This window comes from Acomys russatus, chromosome 12, assembly GCF_903995435.1.
Source record: "Acomys russatus chromosome 12, mAcoRus1.1, whole genome shotgun sequence".
Taxonomy (NCBI): domain Eukaryota; kingdom Metazoa; phylum Chordata; class Mammalia; order Rodentia; family Muridae; genus Acomys; species Acomys russatus.
In genome coordinates, this window is record NC_067148.1 from 31,219,909 (window position 1) to 31,247,033 (window position 27,125).

Sequence of the window (27,125 nt, forward strand, 5' to 3'; positions counted from 1 at the left end):
AGGGGAGAAATTTAGATCTTAATTTCATCCCCAAGAGAAGAACAAATAGACAAATTAGTTGAGGTTGATAAAAACAGAGGATAAATCTGAGAAGTCAAACATATGTTTAAGAGAAATGTCAGAAAGATACACAAAAACAGATGAGGCAGAAATTGAATTCCAGAACTGGGAAAAAGGCTCAGTCAATAAAGTACTTATTTTTGCAAGCATGAAGATCAAGACTGAGCCCCAGCACTGTGTAAGAGGCTGAGTATAGTATACATCACTTAACTCCAGTGCTGGAGATGAGGACCTCACAGACTCAGAAGACCTTTGGATGTGACCTCTTGCCAGAGAAGCCATGCTGCTGGGTTAAAATTCTTCCACAGCTTGATTTTTTGTTGTTATCTTCCTAGGAATAAGTCAGTGGAGTATACACTGCATTCTTTGTGTGGCTATAGCAGTTCTTGCTAGGTTATTTTAATGGCCAGTTGATTGGAGAGCTTGTAAATTAAAAGCTTTGAATAAATCATTCACCAATTCGTTGAGTAATTCTGTGTGCATATTGAAGTACACCATTACTCTGGAGGAACATTGATTTTTGGTGATCTTTCGTTCAGCTGGTTCTAATCCTCAAGGTTATTTTGGGGTGATTGACCCAATGCTCTCTCAATGCTCGCTCTCTTCCTAGGCACATGGACAACCCTCAATGTCCTTGTGTCTTCTACACTCCTAGATGCACGGCAGGACACTACCTAGTCACCTAGGACCTCTCATTTTGCTGATTTTTTTTTTCTGGGAACAGGGTTCAGTCAACACATATGACATGAAAATTACTCCTTGTTATTACACTGGTGTTTCTTGAATAAATGATTCTTGTTTTAGTTAAGTTCTGGAGCTGTAAAAGAGGAAACTCAGATGGCTGAGAAACACTTAAAGAAATGTTCTATATCCTTAGCCATTAGGGAAATGTAAATCAAAACTACTTTGGGAGTCCATCTTACACCTGTCAAAATGGCTAAAATTTACAAAACAAGTGACAGCCAATGTTGGTGAGGATCTGTATCTGTGGTAAGAGGAACACTCACCCATTGTTGATGAGAGTGCAAACTATGAAAATCAGTATGGTGGTTCCTTAGGAACATGGGAATCAATCTACCTTAAGTTCCAACTATACCACTCTTGGTCACATACCCAAAGGATACTTTATCCTACCACAAAGACTCTTGTTTAATCATGTTCTTAAGGTAAGGCCAAGTACTTCTGTTATTTAAAAATAGAAATAAAACGACTCCCAATGATATTCTGTTATTCACATAGATCAGTGCCTTGTTCAGCGTTCAGCATCATTAGAGAGTCTTCCTCCTGCAGTAGATAGGAACAAATGCCAAGGTCCACAGCCAGGCAATATGCAGAGAGTGAGAAACCATGGACCACTCAGCCCTAAATGGGATGTCCCATCAAACCCCTTTCCTCGGAGCTCAGGGAACCCTGAGGAAAAGAAGGCAGAAAGAGTGTAAGAGCCAGCGGGGATGGAGGACACCAAGAAAGCAAGACCCTCTAAAGACTATAAATAAAAGTACATATGAACTCACAGAGATTGAGGCATCATTCACAGGGTCTGCACGAGGTCCTCTGCATATATACTATGGCTTCTAGTTTAGTGTTTTTATGGGATTCCTGAGTGTCTGAACCAGTGGGTCTCTGACTCTTGTGCTTTTCTTGGGCTTTTTTTCTTTCTGTTGGTTTGATTTATCCAAATCTGAGGTGTTAAGTTTTGTTTTATTATTACTATCTTTTTCTATAATTTCATTTTTATTTTATCATCATTACTCCTTCTAAGCCTTTTTATAGTCTATTGGCGACAGAAGGGAGTAGATGCAGGGAGGAACTGAGAGGAGTAGAGGGAGAGAAACCCATAATAAGAAAATATTATGTGAGGGGAAAATTCTATTTTCAATAAAAGGGGGTAACATGTATAAAAAAGTTGTAGAGATACCAAAAAAATGTTGATTTTGACCAACTTTTCATGGCCTAGCCTGCTTCTGTGGTGCAGTATATTTTAAATGTCCTCATTTTGTACTTCTGAAAATTTGGAGGTACTTCTTATTAATGGTTTTTTTATTAAAATTCATTTTTGGTGCATAACTCATAGAAGGTTTTGTGTTCATTGGCTTTATGTCAACTGACAGACTTGACTAATGTTTGCCTTTTGGTTGCCTTGACAGAGCAGCTTCAGAAACAATGACTGGCTGATATGAGTGTTAATGTCCCTTCTGAAGCTGGGAGACAGAACATCCACACTTCTGGTCTACCACCTTCAATTTTGTTCATCTTAATTAGAACAAAGTTCGCTTCAGTGTTTCAATTGGCCTTCCAGGTCTCAGAAACAATAGATACAATTCTGACTTTGTTCTTAATGAGCTTATGGCATTCGAAAGGGTTTAATATTTTCTTGCCAGCAAAAAAGGAGAAGCCCAGACTTTAAAGGAATATAGTTTGCTGAAAACTGGGCCTACATTAGGATCTTCGCTGAGACCTAGCAATAATGTCACTAATAAAGCATCCTGTGAGCCCAGGACTGTGCCAAGTGCTGCGCATAGATCTCTCCATGCAACCATCCTGAAACAGCGTACCCCAGTTTTAGACACTAGTGCTGGCACTCACAGACGAAGAAAAGCGACAGACCTGGCACTTGTCATCTTTACACCAAAACAAGTCTGACTTTAAGGCTGCATCGGTGAGCAACCAGACTTAGCCACTTAGTGAAGAAAATCCTTAGGGCTTTATTGCTGCTACATAGAAAAATTTAACTTTAAAAGACAATAGCAGCAGTCACAACAGCCACAGCATTCCACCTGAAACACATTGCAAGGTTTCTTATTTGTTTAGACCATGGCACAGCCTAGTGCAGATGGAGGCACAGAGCTCTGCCGTGGTGCAGCAAAGTACTGAAAGCAGAGACAGACGAATGGAGGAGACACTTTGTGCTTCAGCTGCCACAGCTGGAAGTCACCCTTCCACTGAGGTTTCACAGGTCTCAGTCACGTGACCTCCATTCAGGCACACAGGAGACAGTGGAATCAAGGGTCCTGTGCATGGAGGAGGACTCACTGTGTAACCACGGAGAGACTTCATGCTACACTTGCAATTCGTGACAAATATCACACTCTTGAAGTGCTAACTGCTATCAACAGTTAATCCCGCTCTTCCAGAACAGATAGATCCAAAGGCTCGCTCGCAAATTGAATTTCCTTCTACGATACTAACTGATTGAATATTAAACAAACAAGTAATAAATGCATACAGTGTGAATGAATAAAGTGTCATGTGTCCAGCAGATAGATACCTCAAGCTGAGCTACTCTCTGAAAACATGCATGAATTGATTTGTACAGTGTTGCATTTTCAGACCTGTATCTCTCAATAGGTAGTGGGACTACGGGAAACATTTTTCTCACAGCTTTGTTCTCATGCATTAGTTTTAGCACTTAACAACAGTGGTACTTAAAGAAGGACATTATTGTCCTCCGTTACCAAGTCCCTTCGCCAAAAAATGACAAGTCTTACTAAGGACAGAAGTAAAGTATACAGTTTCCCAAAGAATATAACATAGAACTGCGCTGTTTTATAAGTGCATGTCCAAACAATCGTTTCAATAATTCGCCTTGACTTTCAGACTGTGGCAGCATCCATTCTGTAGCTCAAGACAGGGCAGGACTCCACCACTTTAGGCAGGTGTCACAGCAGTCGCTCCATGTACTTGGACAGTTGAACTCTTGGTTTTAAACTTACACCAAATGAAAAAGCTACCCTCCTTTCTTTTGTAAAATAACTAAGTGATACACTGATCTAGCAGCCTTCAGACTGGTCTCAGGCACTCTGTAAATGCCCGAGTAGGTGACTTACACAGGGACAAGTGACTATGAGGTATTACAGAGAGGGCCATTTATTCTCAATTCATAAATCAGCTCATAAAGGCAGAAGTTATGTTTAACAGGATGCTGTCAGCTCAATGTCTGCCTGAGGCAATGGATGCAGGATAAAGTGCAGCGTTGTGAAATTGGTTAAGCCACTAACCCCACTCCTTTTATTTATAGAGAGCTGTGGGGAGATGCGTGCTGTTTCTCAGAATGAGTCCTGGTCATGCAGCAGAAAGGGCATCCTAGTGCTGGACACTATGTTTACACTCAGAACTACACTGCTGTTAGCTAACAGTGTCCTGCTAAAGGTCATGGCCAACTAAGAACATCACTAGCCTACTAATACACAGCGGCAGACTGGTGCAATTCTGCATTTCACTAGCTCAGTACTACTCAAAACAGGCCATCAATAGGGCAGGCCCTGCACATTTTTAAATTCCGAAAACATAAAAACTGCAGGGTTGCCACAAGTACCTGAATTGTCAGGAGTAGGGGAGGGGAGGGAGGGAAACAGAAAGGTGGACCCTGGAGGCCAATCACTCCAGCCAAAACACAAGGAAGCTGCAAGTTCAGTCTTCAGGGAACAGGGTGCAGGGCAGAGGGTGATCAAGGAAGGCACCCAACACCCAAAAGGTAATTTATTGAATTTTAAGGGATTTTAAAATATAACCTAAATCTAAAGAAAATGAGATCTAGAATCCTCTCTGTGTGTAACTTTTATAAATGATGAATTTTGAAGATAATATTTACATTTTTGATACCTAGGAACAGTTACACAGCATACTTTTTTTTTTTCACAGTAATTGTATTCCTTTGTTTTTCAGCTTATACTCAATCTCCTGTTCAATTTGGGGAGAAGCAGAGGCCTGCTCTTACTAAGACTTCACAACAGCTTCCTGGTAGAGGTTGATATATAACTTACACATTATGATTGATTCTTTCCTTCTTACTATTGCATTGAGATACCAGATCCATAGTCATTGCTGAGCTACATTCTCAGGAGTTCAATCAAGAAGTAAAAAGTTAAAGTAGCTAACACTTATTGATTGAGCATACAATTGTCAGGTGACAGCATTCGTGAACTTGATAGATCATGTGGCTCCCAAAATTAACTTACAAAGGAGGCATCGTCATAACTAACATGTCACAGTCAAGAAAACCAGTGAAGTGAGCAGCTGCTGTGTCTAGGTTTCTCACATGGGCACCTGAAATGTTGGCTCTGAGTGGCTTCGAAGCTGAAGTAAGCTGGAGTGAGGTTACAGTCCCACATTCTGCTACCATCCATTTTGCTCTTTCAATAGTGCAAAGACAGCTCAGTGCACGTTCCTCTCATCTTTCCACTCATTCATCATTTTCAGCAACTGATGAATTACTTTCCACAGCCAATTCATCAGTCTTCCGAGTAAATGCAAAGGGTTTTTTTCCTTATCGATGCACGATCGCCATCTAGTGGTATGTCTCTGGTAACATCGGGATATTTTCTAAAAGAGTTACTGACTGTTTTTCCCAAGTCTTCACACACAAATCCCACCTAAGAATTTACAGAAGGTACATTCATATGGAACCAATTTAGTGTAAGGGATACATAACAATAATATGCTATTTGAACTATACTGGCTTGACTTCATAAAGACTCAGTAGATTATTTTATGAAAAAGTTTAATGTGACTTCAATTTGTATAAAACCTGCATAATTGTATAATATTAATATATAAGGTGCTGGAGGAATGCTCAGTTTTTTGCTGTACAAGCACCTGGGTTCAAATCTCTAGGCCCTAGGTAAAACCTGGGGCATTTCCACAGGTCCCTGTATTGTTTGAAGGGGGAAGGGGGTAGGGGGAAATAGAGAGGCAGATAGTAGAGGCCAGCCACTCCAGGCAAAACACCTGGAAGCTTCGAGCTCAGTCTTCAGGGCAGAAGATGGAGAGCAGAGGGTAATCAAGGATGGAGCCTAACATCTTCCTCTGGCCCATGTATGCATATGATTCTCATTTTCTTTCTTTCGGTTATACTTATGTTACAAAATGCCAGGAGTACAATTACTTAGTAAATAACCAGTAAGAAAGAAAATGCAGCCAACACTATTGACAAATAAAAAGCACCTGGCGAAATAAGTAAGCTTCAACACACACGTGAAAGCTTGAGCGAGCAGTGGCTTCCTTCTGCTCTAGTTTGAGGTATTGTCTATGATGTAGCCACCTGACTTTAGCTTGCTCACTTCAACCTAATTCCTATAGCCACTCAATCTTTGGATCCATAGCATCTGATATTTAGATCATTATTTCTGACTGATTCAAAATCTACTTCTGTTAAAAATGCAACACAAGATCTGGAAGATTTGTGTAGCCATATGTAATGTGGGAGGCCTAAATGCTTAGTTGTACGTAACCATTTAAAGTGTGTTTCAATATCTACCATCTATTAACATATGATAAATGTCTTTAAAGTTGGCTTGTTTGCATTCTCCGTGCTTTTCGAGCATGAGTCTTCTCACTGTGCTCTATATCCTTATAAACGTGCAGCTGAATTTCATTTCCTAGACTGAATCTTGTTTTCTCTAAAAGTGAGCTCCTTGATAGGTATTCAACACCAAAGGATCAGCAACTAACACGTGGACTCTTGACGGTAACACACACACACACACACCCAGGGAGGTCAGGCCTACCTGAGGAAGCAGACCAATGTGCTGCTGAGGGCTATGTCTGGCTCCCACCCCCTCCTCACAGCCTGTTTCCTATGTGTGTTGAGATGAGTGGCTTCTGTCACACCCCACCACACCAACACCACAAAGTTCAGCCCAGAGTACACAGTGCCAAGGACTGTCGGCAAAAACCTCTGAACTGGATCTAGATAGAGCTGCGGTTTTTAAATTGTGTTCTCTTTTGTATTTTGAACAAAAGGATGAAAACTGAAAAAAAGAAGAATAAGAGATTATGAATTTGAACGGAAGTAAGAGGGCACATGTGAAGTTGGAGGCAGGGAAGGGAGGATGCACATGATGTAAATTTAGTACTAATGTATAAAATTCTCAAAAAAGTAAAAAATTTAAATTTAAAAAATTATAACTGACCTACAGCTTTCTGTATGCTCAGTTAATGAAGGTGAATGTCAATATTTTCTACTATTGAATATTTAATGCTATTAATTTCTCTGTTTTCTTGCCATTTTAATTATTACGCAGGTTATATCTCTCGCAAGGATTTAGTATCTGAGTCTAATGACTATGAATTTTGTCATCATTGAGTCGTCTTTGCAGGTCTTTGGTTCGCTCTATAGTTTGACTACATTATCTGAGACTTGGAGAGAGATCAGACTTACGTTGTCGCCCGCAGCCCTTCTTTGTCTAGTGCTAACACTGTGGTGCCTGTACAATGCGTATGCACTTGAGATGTGTGCTGGCAACAGGGGAACAGGGAACAATGGCTAGCCTTGGCTGGTTAGGTGAATGACGGCCGTATCAAGTAGTACTAGCCTCTAAAATGTGTTTGAAATTTTACTTTTTAATATATGGTTGTGTCTGTGTCTTTCTATGCCATGTGTGCAGGTTCCTGTGGAGGCAGGAAGAGGTCATCACATCCCTGAAGCTGGAGTTTCAGGCAGGTATGAGCCACCAGTATGAGGGCTGGGAACCAAACTTGGGGCCTCTGGAAGACCAGTAGACATTCTTAACTTCTGACCTATCTTTCCAGCCTCAGCTTCTGAAAAGTTGTGAGTTACATCATTGTGCAGGAAAATAGTGCTCTTGCTACTGCTTCGGTGCTCACAAGAAGTTGGCTATAAGATCCTATTTCTTAAGACATCAGACACCAGTTCTCATGTTGGTGCTGACCAGGAAGCTTTCTCCTTGTTGGTAACTGTAAAGATGGTTGGAAGGGGAAAATCTTCAAGAGGATTACCCAGCTGTGAACACTGTGAACTACAATGACCAGTGTCAAGACATAACCACAGATGCAACAGTGGCACAAATGTTATGGGGTAACCAACTGTTTTCTGTTTGAATTTAATGCCCACTCCACAAGAAGATAAGTATGTGTGGTACTGTAAATCTGGGAAAGAACACATGGCTGGAATCTCACAGGTCTAGTTGGTAACCCTGCTAATTATACTAAATGGACACCATATCAAAGTGATCATTAAACTTGTATCTTCATACTGCAAAGTATTGTGTCCTTCAGACCTCATTAGATTAGCTTCTTTTGCAGGAAATGGTAGTTAGCACTGAAACTCAAAATTGACCAAAGTACAGAGACTAAGTGTTAGTGGAATATTCAGTCACAGGACAACTTTATCACAGCCTTATCCCAAAGGCTCACCATCATGGAAAACAGAATAAAATGACTATAAGAACCAGAATTCAGGAAGGACCAGAATGAAATATCATCTTCTGGATGTGGCAGGACACCTGTACTCATGAAGGCACAGCAGTTGTGGCTGCATGCACAAGACTTGCACACAATCAAGCCAGCCAACATGCCAGTGCAGAAGCAGGCAGGGACCGTGAACCCTCATCCCAAACTGAGCATACACTGACAGGTCTTTGGCTGCTGTGGATGTACTCCAGTGGACAGGCTCACACTTATGATTATAAGGGCAGGAAAAAAATGGTCTCTATAGGTTAATCTTTTAAAAAACACAACAGGAAGTTTAAATTGGAAAGGACTGGGAGGTAGAGAAGGCTCTAGAAGTTAAGTGCAAGAATAAGGTTGCATAGCATCAAAACACATTGTATGAAAATTGAAGAATCAATAAAGCCATTTTCCAGTTCCAAAGGCTTTAGTGAATAAGTTTTAGAAAAATTATCTATCCTATAAACACAGTGTTTTTAAAAGTAGCTCTGGAGTTGGCTAAGAATGTATCTATCTGAAAGTTATAGAATCTACCAAAGTTAGGAGTGGCAAGGCCTATGATTAAATTTCTTAACTACAATTGATTCCATTGGATCAAGGTAGATTACAATCCCATGTATAAAACAATTTACTTATGTTTTACCATTTTCTCTTTTAAATTTTCATCATTTCATAGATGTATATAAATGCCTTTCGATCATTTTTGCCCCATTCTATCTCTCACTAAGACCTTTTTTATTCCCAACAATGTTAAGTTTTAAAATACATATATGAAGACAGAAAATAGTATCTTCAATAATAAATTGTTTTCATAGACTAACTTAAGCAGGGAAAGTGAAAAATCAAGTGTCAGAAATTTAAATTTCAGTATGATGACACTCTATAGCTGTCTGCATAAACATTTTATATGCATGTAGTTCAAGGGTCTGAACTACAAACTTTTTCAAAATTTATCTCTACCTCAAGAAAAAAATAACAAAAAATTTTGATGGCTTTTTAAAAAAATCTTCTTTCTTCAAATATATGAGAAGAACATTTGCCATTTAAATCACTCTCTTAACAATGTAGTTGCCTCAGTACTTTCGTCTCATGCACTGCAGAGAAATAGTGTGGCAGCATTCAGAAACCTCCTGCCATCAGAAAGAGCAGAATGTAAATTCCTATTAAAAGTGAATAATGATGTATCTAACCTCATTGTAATTCCTGTAATTGACTGGGGAAACAGGAAGATCTATTAAAAGGACCATTGCTGGTCAAGCACTAATGAGAAAATATCTGAGTCCCTGGCTGCTATGGTAACGGGGCATTATCCAAATCTGATCAGTATGCCCAGTAGCTACTGAAGTGACAGGCTGCACTTCTAATTGCGTTGCTAGATGGGCTCTGGGCTTCTCGGAGGTGAGAGGGTGGGGCAGCTCTGTTGATCAGATAAGGAACATATGACACGTTCATAAATTAAGTTCAAGCATGTAGCACTAAGGATAAATTAAATGTTGAGAAGTTTTCAAAAATTACAAAAAAAAATACTACTTTGGCCTTCTTGTTGCCTTTTCAGAGTTTTGAGTAAGAATTATTTTTTCATCTAATTTAAAAATGGTTAACGCAAAAGGAAATTGATGAAAACACAAAAATGAATAAAAAAATCTTCCTAAGGAAGAAACTTCCAAATAGAATAGGTTAGAAATGAACCCACAAACTGAAAGTGCCCCAAAGTAAGTAGGCCACAGCAGAACAAAGTAGAAATAAGAGTATTCAAAACTGTTGTAAGTAAGAATAAATAGCAGAAAGTAGGCAGCCTTGTCGGCAAATTGATACTAAGGAAGTGTGGATAGCCCTCAGTGTCACCTGTGTCCTGAAGAGCAACCTTCCTGTCAGTGGATGAGAACTGGGATACACAGCTTCACTGAAGACTGAAGTGTCTTCAGATCTATCTGTGTCTTTAATATCTTGAATGCCATTGGATTGTATGGGAAACTGATCATGGCCTTCTGGTCCTTTTAGGTAGATAACTTAATTCTAAAAGGAAAACCTGTAGATAACAGACAGAATAAATGCTGGCAGGCATTAGTGACTACAACCCCAAGGGCCCTCTCAGAGCTGGTACACAAGCATCATTAATAATGCGTATCCTGGCATGCTTGCTACTCTTGTTAACTGTGTCAGCTTGTGGACTGGGTTTCACATGGATCAATATCAAAAGTAACCAATCTACAGTCAATATAACAAAAGCCAAAAGCACATTTATCTACAACATTCTACAATCTGAGGAGGGTGTAAAATTTCAAAATAAACAGCTGTTCTTTTCAAGGCTCTAGGAGCCCTGAAGGACTCGGGCTACAGAGGGAATGTGTGCACTGACCTGGGGTGGAAGCAACAGTCCGACAGCCAGTCAGTATGACCAGAGCCCACAAAAAGTACGTTGCCCTTTGGGATGCCCACCATCTTCCAGAGGCGATCCTCACTACAGGAGACCAGAGAGTCTTGGCAGGGGTGCATGACGATGCTGCACAGGGAGAAGGAAAGGGCATTATGGATGGATGATGGCAAGTGCATTTCGAAGGCAAATAAAGAAATGCCAATGAATAGTCCATTTTTTAGCAAGGCAGGCCCATAGAGTCTTTACCCAGAAGTTCAAAAACAGATTCTATATCCTAGCTATAACTCCCCTAGCTTTCTCATCATCGTCAATCTAATCAACTCCTTGAGTCTCAGATTCCTCATTTAAAAAGTGAAGTCGTTGATTTGGGTGGTCATGCATATAAAATTCTGGGAGGAAAAATTGTGCTGGTGGTGGTGGTAGTGGTAGGGGTGGTGGTGTGTGTGTCTTAGGATATTTAGACCAATAAAATATTTATTACAAAAAAAAACCCAGAAAATAAATTTCAGGATGCTGTCTGTCTCCAATCAGGTATTATTTTGTAAAAAGGTAATGAATCATAATTATTATAGTTTTATATTAACATTATTAAAATATTAACTCAGTGGCCCCACTAACTTTACAGTGAAGAAGAAATCAACTCTGCTAGCATACTACTTAAACTAGTTTTGGCCAATGTACATAAGTAATGAATTCCAGATGTATAAGGTAATTCCCACTTTATAAAGGCCTAGAGGGAAATGAGAAAGAATATAAAATTAATGATTAACACATTCAACCCTATTATCTGAACTGTACCCCATCACTCTGACCATTAAATGTAGGAGCTAAATTATTGTAAAATTGAGTCTACAAAGTTAATTCCTGATATTTTATCTATGGCAATGCTTTAGTCTTATTTATACAGAGTCTCATCTATGCCTTATGATTCAATGGCCATGAACAAGTCTTGTGTTAAGTACCTATTAAAATACCAACTTCAACATTAGTAACAAAATGTTCAATTTCGGCTAGGTCACTGAAGTTCCAGTGCATAGCATGCTTACTCACCTAGATAGTGCAATGAAACAAAACATGATTAAGAAATAGTACTGCACAGTCATTTCTGTAGTCTATGAATGGCTGTGTTATTTTGTTGTGTAATATGGATTTTAGGGAATCAACTCCTGAAGAAATCAATTACTTTTGGTCATTCATGATACAATTATAGTCTCACTATCCTTTCCATCAATGCTGTAAAGCCTCCAGAGTCCTTTACATTGGCCTATAGGTTGGTGTCAGAGTTCAACAATGTGCTGGTTTTTTGTTATTGTTGTTGTTGTTGTTTTTGTTTTTTGTTGTTTTTTTTTTTTTCACAAAATCTCAATCACTTGCTTTTACCAATAAAAAGTCGGGAACCAGACACTGCAGTGAAAGCCTGCTAGCTAAGAGAGTCAGAGAAAAAGCCAGCTGAATGTTCTCCTCAGCTGATGTCCCAGAAGGAATGCTCCCTCTCATGCTATCCATTTCCAACAACCTCCATCAAACACAAGGTCCCTTCCTTCTACTTCCTGTGCATCTCTCTATGCATCCTTCTGACTTCCTGTTACTCTCTATGGCTTTTTCTTAATAATGCTATCTTCGTTCCTGCCAACTGGTTACTTGCTCTGCCTCTTGACATATGGTTGACTTTATTTAATCTTGGTTACAATTTTCAAAGAAAAACACTAGGATTAAAAGTATGTGGTAAGGCTAAGCCACACCCCAACTAAAAACAGATTTTTCCAGTAAATAACATAATCTCTCAGGGTTCACAATGTGATCCTGCAACAACATGCATTCACCATAATCCAGGCTCTACTTATAGTGAAACTACATTACCTATTTATTCAGTATTTTACTGCTCAAAATAAAAATAATGGAAAAATTATTCATATTTCAGTTCATCACAATGTTGTTTTTGACTTTGAGAAGGCCAATTCAAGAAAGAAATTTATTATAACTCAAACAGATAAAGGCTGCATTATGGAACTTAATTTGAAGAAAAATATGATGAGAGGTAAAAATGTCAGATTGAAATGAATTCTGTATTCAAATGCACACTAGAAGGCACAGAAAATCCTTGGAGCTACTGAGTATGATATATGTTGGATCCCAGCTATCCTGGCAGACACAGGCACACTTGACTAGATGATAAATGACCATCTTTAAGTGAAGATAACTAAAATCATTGATGTCTTTACAAACTTTGAGAGATAAGTTCCCAAAATGACTTTTGTGAGGAGAGCTATTTGTAGAAGGCAGAGGGCAGGGATATAAACAGAAACTCAATAAAAGCAAATCAGCTTGGAGGCGTCCTCCCTGGCCCCCCTCTGTCCGTCCACCTTCATGCTTCCTATATCACAGGGCAAAATCTTCTACCATTCTGCGTCTGTATGTGTGCACATGCACGCCCACACATGTGTTTACACATGCATCATAGTCCCCACTTCTCTGCAAGGGATACAGTCCAAGTCACCCTTCCCAGTGGACACATAAAACCACAAAACACCCTGCACTTGGCACATTTTTCCTCTTCCTATACGCATATCACTTATTATCAAGTTAAATTTAAAAATCAGGTGTGATAAGAGAATATAGCAATAACTAAAAATGAAAGAGAAACACACAGAACATTTTTGGTCATGCCTTCCACTCACAAATGACTGTCATTTCCAATAGTAATTAAAACAGCATGGTACTGGCACAGCAACAGGCTGGTTGATCAGTGGAATCGAATCGAAGACCCAGATATGAATCCACACACATATGGTCACTTGATTTTTGACAAAGAAACCAAATCCATTCAATGGAAAAAGGATAGCATCTTCAACAAATGGTGCTGGTCTAACTGGAGGTCTATATGTAAAAACAATGCAACTGGACCCATATTTGTCACCTTGCACAAAACTCAAATCCAAGTGGATTAAAGACCTCAACATAAAACCAGAGACACTGAGTCACTTAGAAGAAAAAGTGGGGAAGAGCCTGGAACATATTGGCACAGGAGACAACTGCCTGAACAGAACATCAACAGCCCAGGCCTTAAGGGCAACAATTAGTAAATGAGACCTCATGAGGCTGAGAAGCTTCTGTAAGGCAGGAGACACTGTCAAGAGAACAAAGCGACAGCCTACAGACTGGGAAAAGATCTTCACCAACCCTTCATCTGACAAAGGCCTAATATCCAAAATATATAAAGAACTCAAGAAATTAAACACCACCAAACCAAATAACCCAACTGAGAAATGGGGCTTGGAGCTAAACAGAGAATTCTCAACAGAGGAATATCAAATGGCTGAGAAAGACTTAAAGAAATGCTCAACCTCCTTAGTCATCAGGGAAATGCAAATCAAAATGACCCTGAGATTCCATCTTACACCCATCAGAATGGCTAAGATCAAAAACTCAAGCGACACCACATGCTGGCGAGGATGTGGGGAGAGAGGAACACTCCTTCATTACTGGTGGGAATGCAAACTAGTACAACCACTTTGGAAATCTATCTGGTGCTATCTCAGAAAACTGGGAATAGGGCTTCCTCAAGACCCAGCTATTCCACTCCTTGGAATATACCCAGAAGATGCTCCAGCACACAACAAGAAAATTTGCTCAACCATGTTCATAGCAGCCTTATTCATAATAGTCAGAACATGGAAACAGCCTAAGTGTCTCTCAGTGGAAGAGTGGATAAAGAAACTGTGGTACATTTACACTATGGAGTACTACTCAGCTATTAAAAACAAGGAATTCCCGATATTTGTGGATAAATGGATTGAGCTAGAAATTACCATAATGAGTGAGTTAACCCAGAAGCAGAACGACTTAAATGGTATATACTCACTTATATCTGCATACTAGCCCAAGGGGCAGGTCCCACCAAAGCATTCACTTACCAGGAAACTGGGACAGAGGGGAGGGCATCCTATTGGGACTCTAGATGAGAGAAGCATGGGAGAATGGCAAAGTAGAAGGATCCAGAGGGTCCTAGAAACCTACAAGTAGAACATTATGATAGGCAGATTTGGGCCCAGGGGTCCTGCTCAAACTAAGGCACCAGCCAAGGACAATACAGGCGGTAAACATTAAACCCCTACCCAGATCTAGCCAATGGTCAGAACATTCTCCACAGTTGAGTGGAGAGTGGGATATGACTTTCTCACGTACTCTAGTGCCTCACATTTAACCATGTCCCCTGGAGGGGGAGACCTGGTGGCACTCAGAGGAAGGACAGCAGGTTACCAAGAAGAGACTTGATACCCTATGAGCATATACATGGGAGGTAATCCCCCTCAGGAACAGTCATAGGGGAGGGGAATAAGGGGAAAAGGGGTGGGAGGGAAGAATGGGAGGACACAAGGGATGGGATAACCATTGAGATGTAATAAGAATAAATTAATAAAAAATTAAAAAAAAAACAAATGACTGCCTTTTCAATTTCTGTTCAGTACTTTCCACACACTGTGGCCACAGCTTTTGAAGCCAGACAGATGGCAGCTAAACAGGCACAGACATACTTTTCTCCTCAATTTTATGAACAGATTTATTCTTGCCCTGGATTTTGGTAACGTTTTCTTATTTATTGATTTAATTTAGCAATATATGTATTTTCCTAGTAAGCCAAGAATGTTCCTCTATTCACTTAAAGCAGGTACTTCATGGTTTTGCTGAATATATAACTTGTCCAAGTCAGAGATTTTGCATTTGGGCTACTATAAAGTTTTTAAAAATGGCTATTTAGTCACAAGGACTTTGATATCATGACTCTGTTGAATCCTATCACAAAGTGACTAATGAGAAGGCAGTGTAAGCAGAGTGTGTTTACTGGTAAGAGAGATGCTCCTTATTCCAGCCAACATGGAGCAAGCAGTCTAACACAAGATTCTGTTATGTTACACATATATAATCATATGCATTTTATATGTCATATTATTTGTTTTTGAAATGTTCTCTTTATGATTTTGGGGTCATAGTTGATCTTGTGTGCCTAAAATCATACAGATCAAATTCACACACTACAGGCTGTTTCTGTATGTCTGTACAAATGTACGTATGGCTTAAATATATGTACATATGTGTATATATAATGCTTTATGTACGTGTAATTGTGCATGAAATATATATTTGTATGATCTTTTTTCCCAAAAATATAGGAACACTTCAGTCAACCATTGATATTTCATCCTTCAAAGGATATAATATTTTAGTTCATCTGTGACTCAATCTTTAAAAGAATAGAAATATTAAACATAAATTGGAAGTTAAGAATAATAAAAAAGACATGTTTGAATTAGTCATTGAATGAGTATATCTTGAGTCAAGAGGTGAAAATACAAGTTCAATCATTTGAGAGCCAATAACTCGGAATATTTTCGCAATGAGAAGTAAAGCATCATTCCCAATTCTGTTATTATCACCATCAGCGTCACCACCACCACCATCATCATCATGACCACCATCATCGGTTTTCATAATCATTACCATCTCATCAGCTTCATTATCATAAATCTTCATTATCACCATCATCAGCATCAATGTTAATAATATCAAACTCACTTAAACTCCCATACCTTGGACTAAATGCATAATTCTTAAATTATGAAATAACACAAGATTGTTTTGTTTGTAGTAGTTCAAACTCAGCAGCGTCTGGCACATCATACCTACTTTATAACTGTATGTCAGATATATGACTGAGTGACTGGCACTGGTGCTGCTCATGTTACCAGAAGGCGTGTACGCTGCTTAGTCTCACAGTTGGTGATGGATGGAAGCAGACTTTTGAGTTCAGAATGTTCTTTTATGCCTGATGATTTTATTTACTGCTAATCCATACATATTTTTTATAATTTTAAGTGCATTATAAATACCAATGCCTCATGTTAAAGGCATTTAACATGCTATCCTTCCTTGTACATTCTTAAGTCACTTAGTCACTATTAGATCCAAGTTAAAGAACTCATCTGGGAAATGAGAAACACCAGAAGATATAATTGTCTTAAAGGACTAGAAGATTTATCCTTTGCAGCTAAGATGCCCCATTCTGTAGATGCTAGAGAAAACAGGTGAGAATTAACTGTCCTAAACAATCCACATAGGCTTCTGGCAACATGGACACTATGTTATATTGGCCATATTTAATTTGTTTACTTGTTCTAATATTATGAGTCTTTCACTGTATATTAAGTTGTCAGAAGGAACAGATTCAGTCAACATTTTTACATAACACATGTAAAAGTGGATTTGATATACACAAGTTCTTTAGGTGATTAGTTCACTGGATGTTTCCCCATCACACTCTGGCTTCAGCTTTAATAATTCTGTATATTTCTAAATTAGTCTTTTGGGGAAGATGAAGGAGAGATTACCAACACTTTATAAGAATTAATTTCTTGTTTGAAAGTTGCATGTATTAACTTTCTTAATCATTATAATAATACGTGGGCTAAATTCAGCCATCATTTTTGCAGATGGAGGTACTAGAGCACATATAAGTTAGATTACACATGAGGTCATGAATTCAAGAGTTGGCAGAACCAGGATGTGTAAACTTGAGAGGATTGTCTACAAAATCTACATTCCTTGGCCACTTGAACACAGAACCACAATTATTGTTAACTCTTTTTAGATAACAAGGGCAGAGAATGCTATCTCAGTTATGTCAAAGGATTTACTAGTTTTTTGAAGTAAAAAAAAAATGGTATTTTACTAGGATTTTGAAATTCCTAAAGAATAGGTCCTAAGGGATGGAAATAAGGTGAAAGTGGGAGGGAGGAAGGATGGAGTGGGAGGAGACAAGCAAGGGGATAAAAATTTAGATATAATCTGAATAAATTAATAAAAATGGAAAAAATAAAGAATAGGTATACATTTAAAAATCTCTAACACTATATAGAAGGCTAGAATTACTTGATCTTTTTATCTGGAAACTGGACACTGGCTATATTCAGATTGATAAAATGATGGATCAAATAAAGCTGACTGGAAAAGAACTGCTTATGCTCTGAAACAGAGGTTGCCTCGCTTTTTCTATGAAGGGATAGATCAGAAGCATTTTATTTTATTTTATTTTTGATGTCTATCATTCATTTTTTCTTTTTGTTTATTTTTTTATTAATTTATTCAGGTTACACTCAATTGTTATCCCATTACTGTATCATCCCGTTCCTCTCTCCCTCCTGCTTTCACCCTATTCCCCACCCCAGGTCTATGACCAAGGGGGACCTCCTTACCCACTATATGATCATAAGCTATCAAGTCTCATCTTGGTAGCCTGCTTATTCTTTCTTTGATTGCCAACCAGGCCTCCACACAAAGAGGAGGTGGTCACATATGGGGCACCATAGTTCATGTCAAAGTCAGTCCCTGCTCTCCACATAACTGTGGAGGATGTCCTGTCCATTGGCTAGATCAGAGTAGGGGTTCGATGTTTACTACTTGTATTGTCCTTGGTTAGTGCAATGGTTTGAGCAGATCTCTCTGGGCCCCGATGCCCCCATCACAATGTTCTTCTTGTAGGTTTCTAGGACACCCTGGATCCTTCTATTTCCCCACCTCCTATATTTGCCTTACCTAGAGTGCCAGTGGGATGTCCTCACATCTGTCCTTATCTCCTGGTAAGTGAAGACTTTCATGGGACATGCCTAATCTATGGGTCCCAGAGTTTCCGATGCTGCTCTGGTGGTACAAAGGCTCCCACAGACAAATACTAAATGAAGAAGCAAGAGTGTGATGAAATAAAACTTTATTTACAAAAGTAGATGGAGGATCCCATTTGGTCTGTGGCTACGGTTTGCTGACTTCTGTTTCTGTAAGATTTCCATGACATGGGACATGTTAATGTTGAACAGTGTGGACTCAGGTGAAAGAAGTGAGTTTACCAATTATAAAATGAACATAAGGGGATTTGTGTGGTTTCATTCACAGTGCGGAGACTTAGGAGACACTACTTCTCAAGCTGAGGTCAGATTTCACTAGTTCAGGTGGTGAGGAGGAATGGGCCCTTGTGAGGTTCACGGCTTTCTGATGAAGACAGCAGATGTCCTGCCTTCAGACCCTGGCCCCAAATGCATGTTTTTCTAAACTATATACTTTCTTTCCCTCTCCAAGATGTTTTTCAAAAGTTCTAATTAAGAAGAAGAATCTCGCACATAATGTCTTTCTAGCACCTGTTCCAAGTGCCACATAGTCACTTTACTTTAAACTTTGAATACAAGCTTTCTGCTTCTCTTTAACTTACTATTAATTATAATTACAAGACATGAAGACAAAGGCCTTGTCACCTCATTCCCAAGTTAATAAGCTTGTGCCTAGGGTGGAAATAGTACAAGAAAACATCATTGAGGTTCAAAAAAAGAAGATGTGGGTGCATGCTAATTCTGAATCTTAATCAAGCCATGTCCTGATGAAGTATCCATGAAGTGTTTTGTTAAGCAATATACCAGGCATGTTACATAAAATAATGTCCTCTAGCCAAGACATTTTCTTCCTCTTTTTATAGTCAGAAACATTCTTTAGGACCACATAATATCTACTCAAATGCTTGCTTGTCTAAATTGAAACTGTTTTTCCTCATGGTGGAGTTACATAGGATATTTTGGAGGGAATACGTGTAGGTGTATGGGGAACACTGTTAATTATCAGTACAGTTGGTGACATAAGCACCATGGTTAGACTTTTCAAAGAAAAGATTATTCCAAAAAAGATTGTCACAAGAAAGGCTAATTAGACACCCTTGTCTTTGCTGTAGGTAATTCGGCTTTGTGAATGTTTCCTGCACTTTGATTCACAGGTTCTAATTATTGCCAAACAGAAGGTGCAGAGTGGGTTGAGAACAAATCAACATTAAAATAACTCGTGTCCTATGACCTTAGGTAACCACATACCTACTTGCCCTTAAAGAAAACATACACTCATGGGTGCTGGCTCCCGTCTGGCTTGCCACAACAGACACATATGATATTCCCCTGACTATTGCTCATCTAATAACTGCCCCTTATGCTTAGATATGCATCAGGATATGAGCATGAACTTTTCATATTAGTTAAACAAATATATGTTGAGAGGGTATGATGTAGAGTCCAGAACAGCAGACACAGTCACTCTCAGGGGATTGTGAACAATTAAGGAAAAAGAAAACAAAATAGCCAAATTATCTAACTACTAAAGGACCATAGGATTGTGATATGACCGTGATTGGAGGAAGAAATTTCTTCTCCATGAGTCAGTGAAGGGAGCTCTCCTTACAGAGCTGAAATTCCAGCTTGAATCTGAGTGAGCAGGAAGAAGCATCTCCTGAGGAGGGGCCTCAGGTCAGAGAGTGTCCAGTGCAGACGACTCAGGGCAAAAATGAGGAGACTGAGGGGAGTCGGTGCACTTGGAGGGTAGGAAGAAAGCTAACAAAACTCAGAACAGCAAGCGAGGAAGACTGAGGTGAGAATGGACAGAGTGGAGAGGGAGGGGAAGACAGCCCAGCTCAGGTCATACAGCGCTCTGGCGGCTGGAAGACAAAGATATATATGATGATTTTGTGGTTCTGAGCAGGTATCTGGATTGTTGTTGATATTTCCTGTGGGTTATTGTGATGGAGGAATAGAGAAGGAGTGGCAAGGTAGAACTTTTAAGTAGTGAGGCCTAAAAGGAGGTGGTCAGATGACAGGAATAAAGATCCTTAGAAGGAATTTCACTTGGTCTTGATCCTCATAAGAACGCCTTGTTACAGAGCAGTGAGAATGGCCCCCGAATTTCTGTGGCTTCTTTTCTTACGTGCACTCCCACCACTGCGACGATGTCTGACAATAGACCCTTGACAGACGTGTGCAAAAGCTAGCATCATGCCTGTGATTCCCAGAACTATGAAGAAATAAGCTTTTCTTTGCACATTATACAGGCTCAGGTATTTTGTGATATCAATGAAAAATGGATGAACAAAGCAGATGAAAGAGACATGACTGATATGAGATTTCTAGCTATTATGTAGAAAAAAAGAATTGTGCAATAAGTGAACAATGAAAGGATTAGCTAAGTGTGTACAGTAGTAACCCAAGATAATGGCTCTAGATATTTAGCCTAGGGTTTCTCATTATTAGTGCAGCTGTCACGTTAGTGATTTCATGTCTATACCACTCTACAGAAAGTCAACACCTAACTTTCACATCAAATAACAAGCGTACTTAATGTGCTGGGTTAATGCAACAAAAGTCATAAAACTAATATATTCTCAGAGCACTGTAGGTAGAAAGCTGAAAATTAAATGTTGAGTCTCACTCATGTCCAAGAGACATCTAGGAAATTTTTAATAAGTAAACACTTGCCACTCCCCTGGTATTACAAATTTTAAAAATTGTAATATTTAACTCTTTCTTGGTGTCTGAATAGTAGCACACTGATTTTATTAAATAGGTAACGTATCCTATAGTTCATGATCGAAATGACAGTGCCCTAATTCAAATCATAATAGCTAAACCATCTTGTTGTTTAACATTTTTCATTTTAGGGGTGGGGAGGAGAACCAGCAATTCTTTTGCTTTGGTACATGCCTGGCAGTGGCCACCACAACACTGTCAAGAATAAGCCAATGGTCTTGACACCTAAAAGCCAGCAGAGACACCTTATCATTGGCATTCACCCACTTATGTAACATTAGTCTTCTTCCACATTATCACCTTACAGATGCATCCAAAATCCCTTTCTCATGACGAAGATTATTGAAACTTTTCCATCTCATGTCAAGAATTTTTAAAGTATGTTCCAGAACACTTATTTTACTTATTTTATTATATCTTTGAGGAATTGTTCAGTACGTTTTGACCATATTCACTCTCTCCCTCAAATCCTTCATCCCTGACTCTACTCATCCAACACTATGTCCTTTACTTTTTCACCCATCAAGGCCAATGTTTGCTTCCCACATATTCATGGACATGTGGCCTTACACTGGAGCACTGTAATCTATACAATATTAAGATTTCCTCCATAATTTATTAACTATGCTAAAGAATAATGTAGTGAAAAGAAAATACTTTTAAAATATATACGCCTAAAATAATTTATACATTTCAGAGGCAGAGGAAGTCAGCACTACAGTTTTGTCAAGCAGAATAAGAAAGAAAAGGAACAGGTTCAGTATTTGCAAATCTATGAAATTGTCTCCAGGGACTTTCGCGCTGTCTGAGCAGCTGAACACTGTATGCCACATGGTTTTATATACACTGTACTCCATGTTATGAAATTGATGCAGTTCTTTAGTGTTTAACAAGTTTGAAAGTTATATTACTCATTTATGCTCTTAAAATCCATTTTGATAATAAAGTTTATTTGGTTATTTCATGTTTCAGCAATTCTATGTTGTTGTGCATATAAAAATTTTCCATTTCATATCCCTTTTAATATATTAGTGACACAGAATTGATTTTCTTTTAAAATGTAAAGTCTTATTTCCTCTCAGTAAGGCTTTATTATGACAAATTTATTTCCCAGGAAGATATTTAGATGTATAATCTATATGTCATATAGGGAAAAATGGAAGAATTAAGCTGTTTACGTGTAGAAGTTTGTCTGGAAATCTGAACATGGTATCAACTTCTCAAGTGTCATCAAGCTAACTTGATTATTGTAATTGTCTAAACATTGATGATAATTTTACTATCTTCCTTATGAACGTCTAGAAATAAAAATAATTAATAATCTATGTCCTTATTATCAAAATATTCCCAGTAAAATTCAGCAGAGATTTTGATTTTTATAAAACATCGTTCGGAGCTTAAGAACCATATATTGAAATCAATATAGATTCTCTGCAGTGATCCTCATCTCTAATTGTATCAAATTGAAAAATGTCTCAGATTGCAGGTTTCTATCACCATCTCTCATTGGCAGGGACTGATGGAGACAGAATGTGGTAACCTGACATCTGACTTTGACATTCACTGACTGTCACTGTTATCACTGGTTAGGGCAAGCTGAAGAGCTGTGGGGGCCTAGCTCATCCGTGTCCAGTGGATGAGACACAGGAAGTACAGGTAGAATGTAAGAAACAGGAGTAAAAACTGAGTAGGCATGCTTCCCTAACACATTTAGATATATAGGCTGAATTCAGGAATGGCCACCAGAGGAGGACAATGGAAAGGACACACAACTGCTCTTCAGTTGGGTCCACGTGAGGACTGGTGAACATACAAGATGGGTCATGTATGTTTACAAGAGGAGACTATCTAACCAGAAGTGCTTCTGCTTAGTGAAAATTTCACAAAAGCAGCAGGCAGGAAATGAATTAAAACAGCCCAGCAGAGGACTGTGCCCTTGTCTTTTTAATTCTCAAGCATTTATCTTTACAATGTGAGTACTGCAGGTTTATTTCCCTGCATATGGGAATGCACTAATATTTCAACACAAATATGGAAAAGTAATAATTAAGACTTGTTTGTTATCATCCTATTTTACTTATATCTACCCACTTAATTAAAAATAAACCACATGGCTGGGAGAGCGTCCAAACAGTAACCCCTGCAATCCCAGGTGTGTGCCTAAACTTCTGTTTTCACCCAGTGCGGATCTACAGTCATTTAGAGCACAAAGGACTTCAGCAATAGTCACTCACTTGGCTCCCTATCTATACTGAGGTACATCAAATTCAGAGAGTAATAAAAAGTAGGCGCCACACCCAGTTCTTTGGACAACACTGCTTCCTCCACTTCTCCTTTTGTATTAGTAGCTATGCTCTTCACTACAGCATTCGGGGTCTGAGATAATTACTGAAGCCTCCAGGGTAACATGCAGCATGCCATTCAGTTACTTTTGGCATCATATACATGTGCGTGAGTGTGAGTGTGTGTAGTGTGTGTGCAAGTTAACATTGTGTTACCCTTAGGAAGGAGAGGATATCTCAGTGCAAAGATAAGAAAAAGAGTTTGATCTGACTGCAGGGTCAGCCATCCTTTTAAGCTGCTCTTGTCCTCTGAACCATCTCATGCAGGTTCAAGAATTTACACAAAATCACATAAACCCCAGCATTTTTGTGCTTCAGTCATATGACCTATCTCTGCTCCCCTTTCTCTGTCCTGCAGCATGGCTCATATGCTAACTAAGCCTCCTCATGGTGCAAGTCTGCCCCTTCATTTTTCCTCCCAAGAGTCCTTGAGGTCATAGCCCCAACCTCAGATCCCATCAGATCCTATCAGTCTATGTTAAACCTCCTTTCAGGTCCAACAGTTGCCTAAAAATTCCATGGTCTGTATATGGTTAAGATTCGAATACGGCCCCTAAAATTCACATGTTGGAAGCTTAATTCTCAGATGCTTACACTGATAGTATTTGGAGATATAATCTTTGGGAAGATTAGAATTATAGGAGGCCAGGGGAATGGGGATCCCAGGGCAGTGTAGTGTGCAAGCTACTATTGTCTTGTGCCTTCTACCATACACATTATAGCAAGAAAACCCTCACCAGTGGTTTCTCCTCGAACTTAGACATTCCAGACTCCAGAACTGTGAATAATATGTCTTTTCGCCTTTATAAATTATCTAGTCTCAGGAATTCTATTGCAGTAATGGAAACTAAGATACATACACTGAGTTTGGAATTTTGAAAACAACCCTCAGTTTTCTTTTGTATAAAATGTGTATAATAAATATCTCATATAGATTATTAGGTAATTCATAAAATGTGCCCATCTCAGTTAATACTAGGTAATGTTTATTCTAATTAATTTTTAAGTTGTTGGTTTAAGTATTCTTTCCTCACATAGTAACAGATGAGGGTTTTAATAGAGACAGGTTGTCTCCCAAACATACACATCCAAGCCCATGTCCCTGGAGCTGTGCACTTTCTTGGGAGCTCGGGTGAAAGTGGGGAGTGATCTAGTGGCAAAAGTCACAAAAGACATGGTCAGTTGGAAAGACAGAGCTCAGATTTGCTGAGCTTTAGGTGTGAACTCAGTGAGAGCTGCACATGTTCAGATTCCAAACATGGAAACATAAAAGAAAAACTTCACACTTAAATTGCTATATTTATGCTTTATGCTACTTTTCACATTATCAATACAAAATTAAGAGAGTCTAACATGGAAATCCAATTTAACTAAAAATGCAGATAGTCTTATTTTATGGACTATATTTTAATCTAGTATTAAAATCTCATTCAATTAGATTAGTTGTTTCCAATAAAAGCTAGTCCATTATCATTATCTGACTTATAATTATTTTGTGCCAAACTAAGCAAACCTGGACTGAACAAATGGTAACCTTGTATATACTCATTACCTATTTTAATGATATTAAATAGGGCTGATCCTCAAGAGAATATTGCAGTTTCCTAAAACTGACAAAATTTATAGCAAGTCCTGCAGAATAAGTTACACTAATGTCCAGAATAACAAAATGTTAAGGATTATATTGTTCTAAGAGTTTTTCAAGTGGTGAAAGCAGTTAATTTTAGTGTTCAGAGTGAGAAAGGGTGAGAGAGAAAGTATGTGTGATATTATAGCATAAAAAGTTCCAAAATATGTTACTTTATATAGCATTATATTTGTATAGACAGATAGGTAGATAGATAGATAGAAACTGATTTTATCATGTTTTCATAATGTAAACTCTCTGTAAAAGTAAAAGGTGAAACTAATTTTAAAAAAGTAATCTCCATCCTTCTTTATAATTTCAACAGTTAAAATATTTACAATAACCTATGAAAAAGTGATTCATGATTTATCTTATTTCAATTATCTCACTGACTAATGTTTCATCACATGCAGTTTCTTTTCTTCAAATAACCTTTAGATATTCTCATTCTAACCAATTAACAATTGTGGATGATCATCAATAATATTTAATGTTTTACTTATCTTTGTTATTATGTACTGTCATGTTTGTTTGTTTGTTTGCTTGTTTGGTTAGAGACATAATCTCACTTACTTGATTTCAAAACTCTCTGGGCTTTGCAATAGCATATCTGAGTCTCTGACCTTAAGGAAATATATTGGTAGAAGTAGAAATTCTTACAAGAATGCACTTGATATTTTCATGTGCTTTCACTCTTACTGTTGTAGCTCCAGCTTTCCTGGATTTGTCACATTCTATATTGTGCAGAAGAACATTAGCTCTTGGAGCGTTTTGCTTTCTCCATCCTTTCCCCTGTTTTACCTCTTTACAATATAACTTATAGTATCTCATCCAACCCTACCACATGCTGAACTTGTGTCAACCAATGGGATGCCGGATTACTTAGTTATGTTCCATTGTCATGGCAGAACACTGTGACAAAGGCAACTTATAAAAGAAAGCACTTATTTGGGAGCTCACGGTTCCAGAGGATTAGAGTCCATGGCAGCAGGCTGGCAGATATGATGCTAGTGCAGGAGATGGGAGCTTACATCTGATACACAGAGAGGAGGCTGAAAGGGAGCAGAACAAGCAGGAGCTCACGGAGAACTTCATGCCCAGTGATGCACCTTTTCCAACAAGCCCACACCTTCTTCCACAAGGCCACACCATCCAATCAAAATGCCAACACAATTCTATACAGATCATGAAAGAACAATTTTCAACACTATTTGGAAAAACAGAACCCCTGAATAGCTAAGGCAGTCCTATACAATAAAAGATCTTCTGGAGGTACATCCATCCATGATCTCAAGCTGTACTATAGAACAACAATAAAAAAACCTGCATGGTACTGGCATAGAAACAGAGAGGTGGATGAAGCAATTGAATCAAAGACACAGAAATAAACCCACACATCGATGGAAACTTTGTTTTTGACAGAGAAACCAAACCCATACATGGAAAAAAATTACATCTTCAACAAACGGTGCTGGTTTAACTGGATGTCTAATTGTAGAAAACTACAAATAGACCTTTATCTATCACCCTGCCAAAAACTAAAGTCCAAGTGGATTAAAGATCTCAGCATAAAACCAGACATACTAAATCTGTTGGAAGAAAAAGTGGGGAAGAGCCTTGAACTCATTAACACAGAAGACAACTTCCTGAAAAGAATGCCAATAGCTCAGGCTCTAAGATAAACAATTAATAAATGGGACATTGTCAATAGAACAAAACAACAGCCTACAGACTAGGAAAAGATCTTCACCAACCCTACACGTGACTGAGGGTAAAAATCTCTTCTTTTATGGAATATATCTTATCCATAGCCAATTAACATATGTTGGTAACTTAGTAACACAAAGAGAGTATAAAATATCTTTTCTGTATTATTGGATGTGTCATCCTAGCATTTGATTTGCCTTCCAAATACTGGTGAGTCCTATGAATATCATATAAAATGTTACACTTTAAAAGTTTCATGTATATTAATTTTCCTTAACCTAATAATCTCTAACCTGTCAAAATTCCAAAGAATTTTATTGTAAGTTTTTGCAGTCTTGCTAGACATCAGAGATGACTGAACTTACCATTTTCAGCCTGTCCATCAACTACAGCCCATCTTTGTCAAGCACCATAGCTTCCCTATAATTTTTGTTCTTTCTTTT

The 27,125-nt window shown here is 38.5% G+C and overlaps 1 protein-coding gene across 1 annotated transcript in view; it reads right to left on the reverse strand.

Moving 5' to 3' along the window:
* The window catches only part of Spag16 (sperm associated antigen 16), an 848,530-nt gene that overhangs the window by 466,998 nt on the left and 354,407 nt on the right, over nt 1–27,125 (reverse strand). Inside the window, exon 12 of the mRNA XM_051154139.1 lies at nt 10,607–10,750. Coding sequence (XP_051010096.1) covers nt 10,607–10,750 — 144 coding nt within the window. The remainder of the gene's footprint in view (nt 1–10,606; nt 10,751–27,125) is intronic.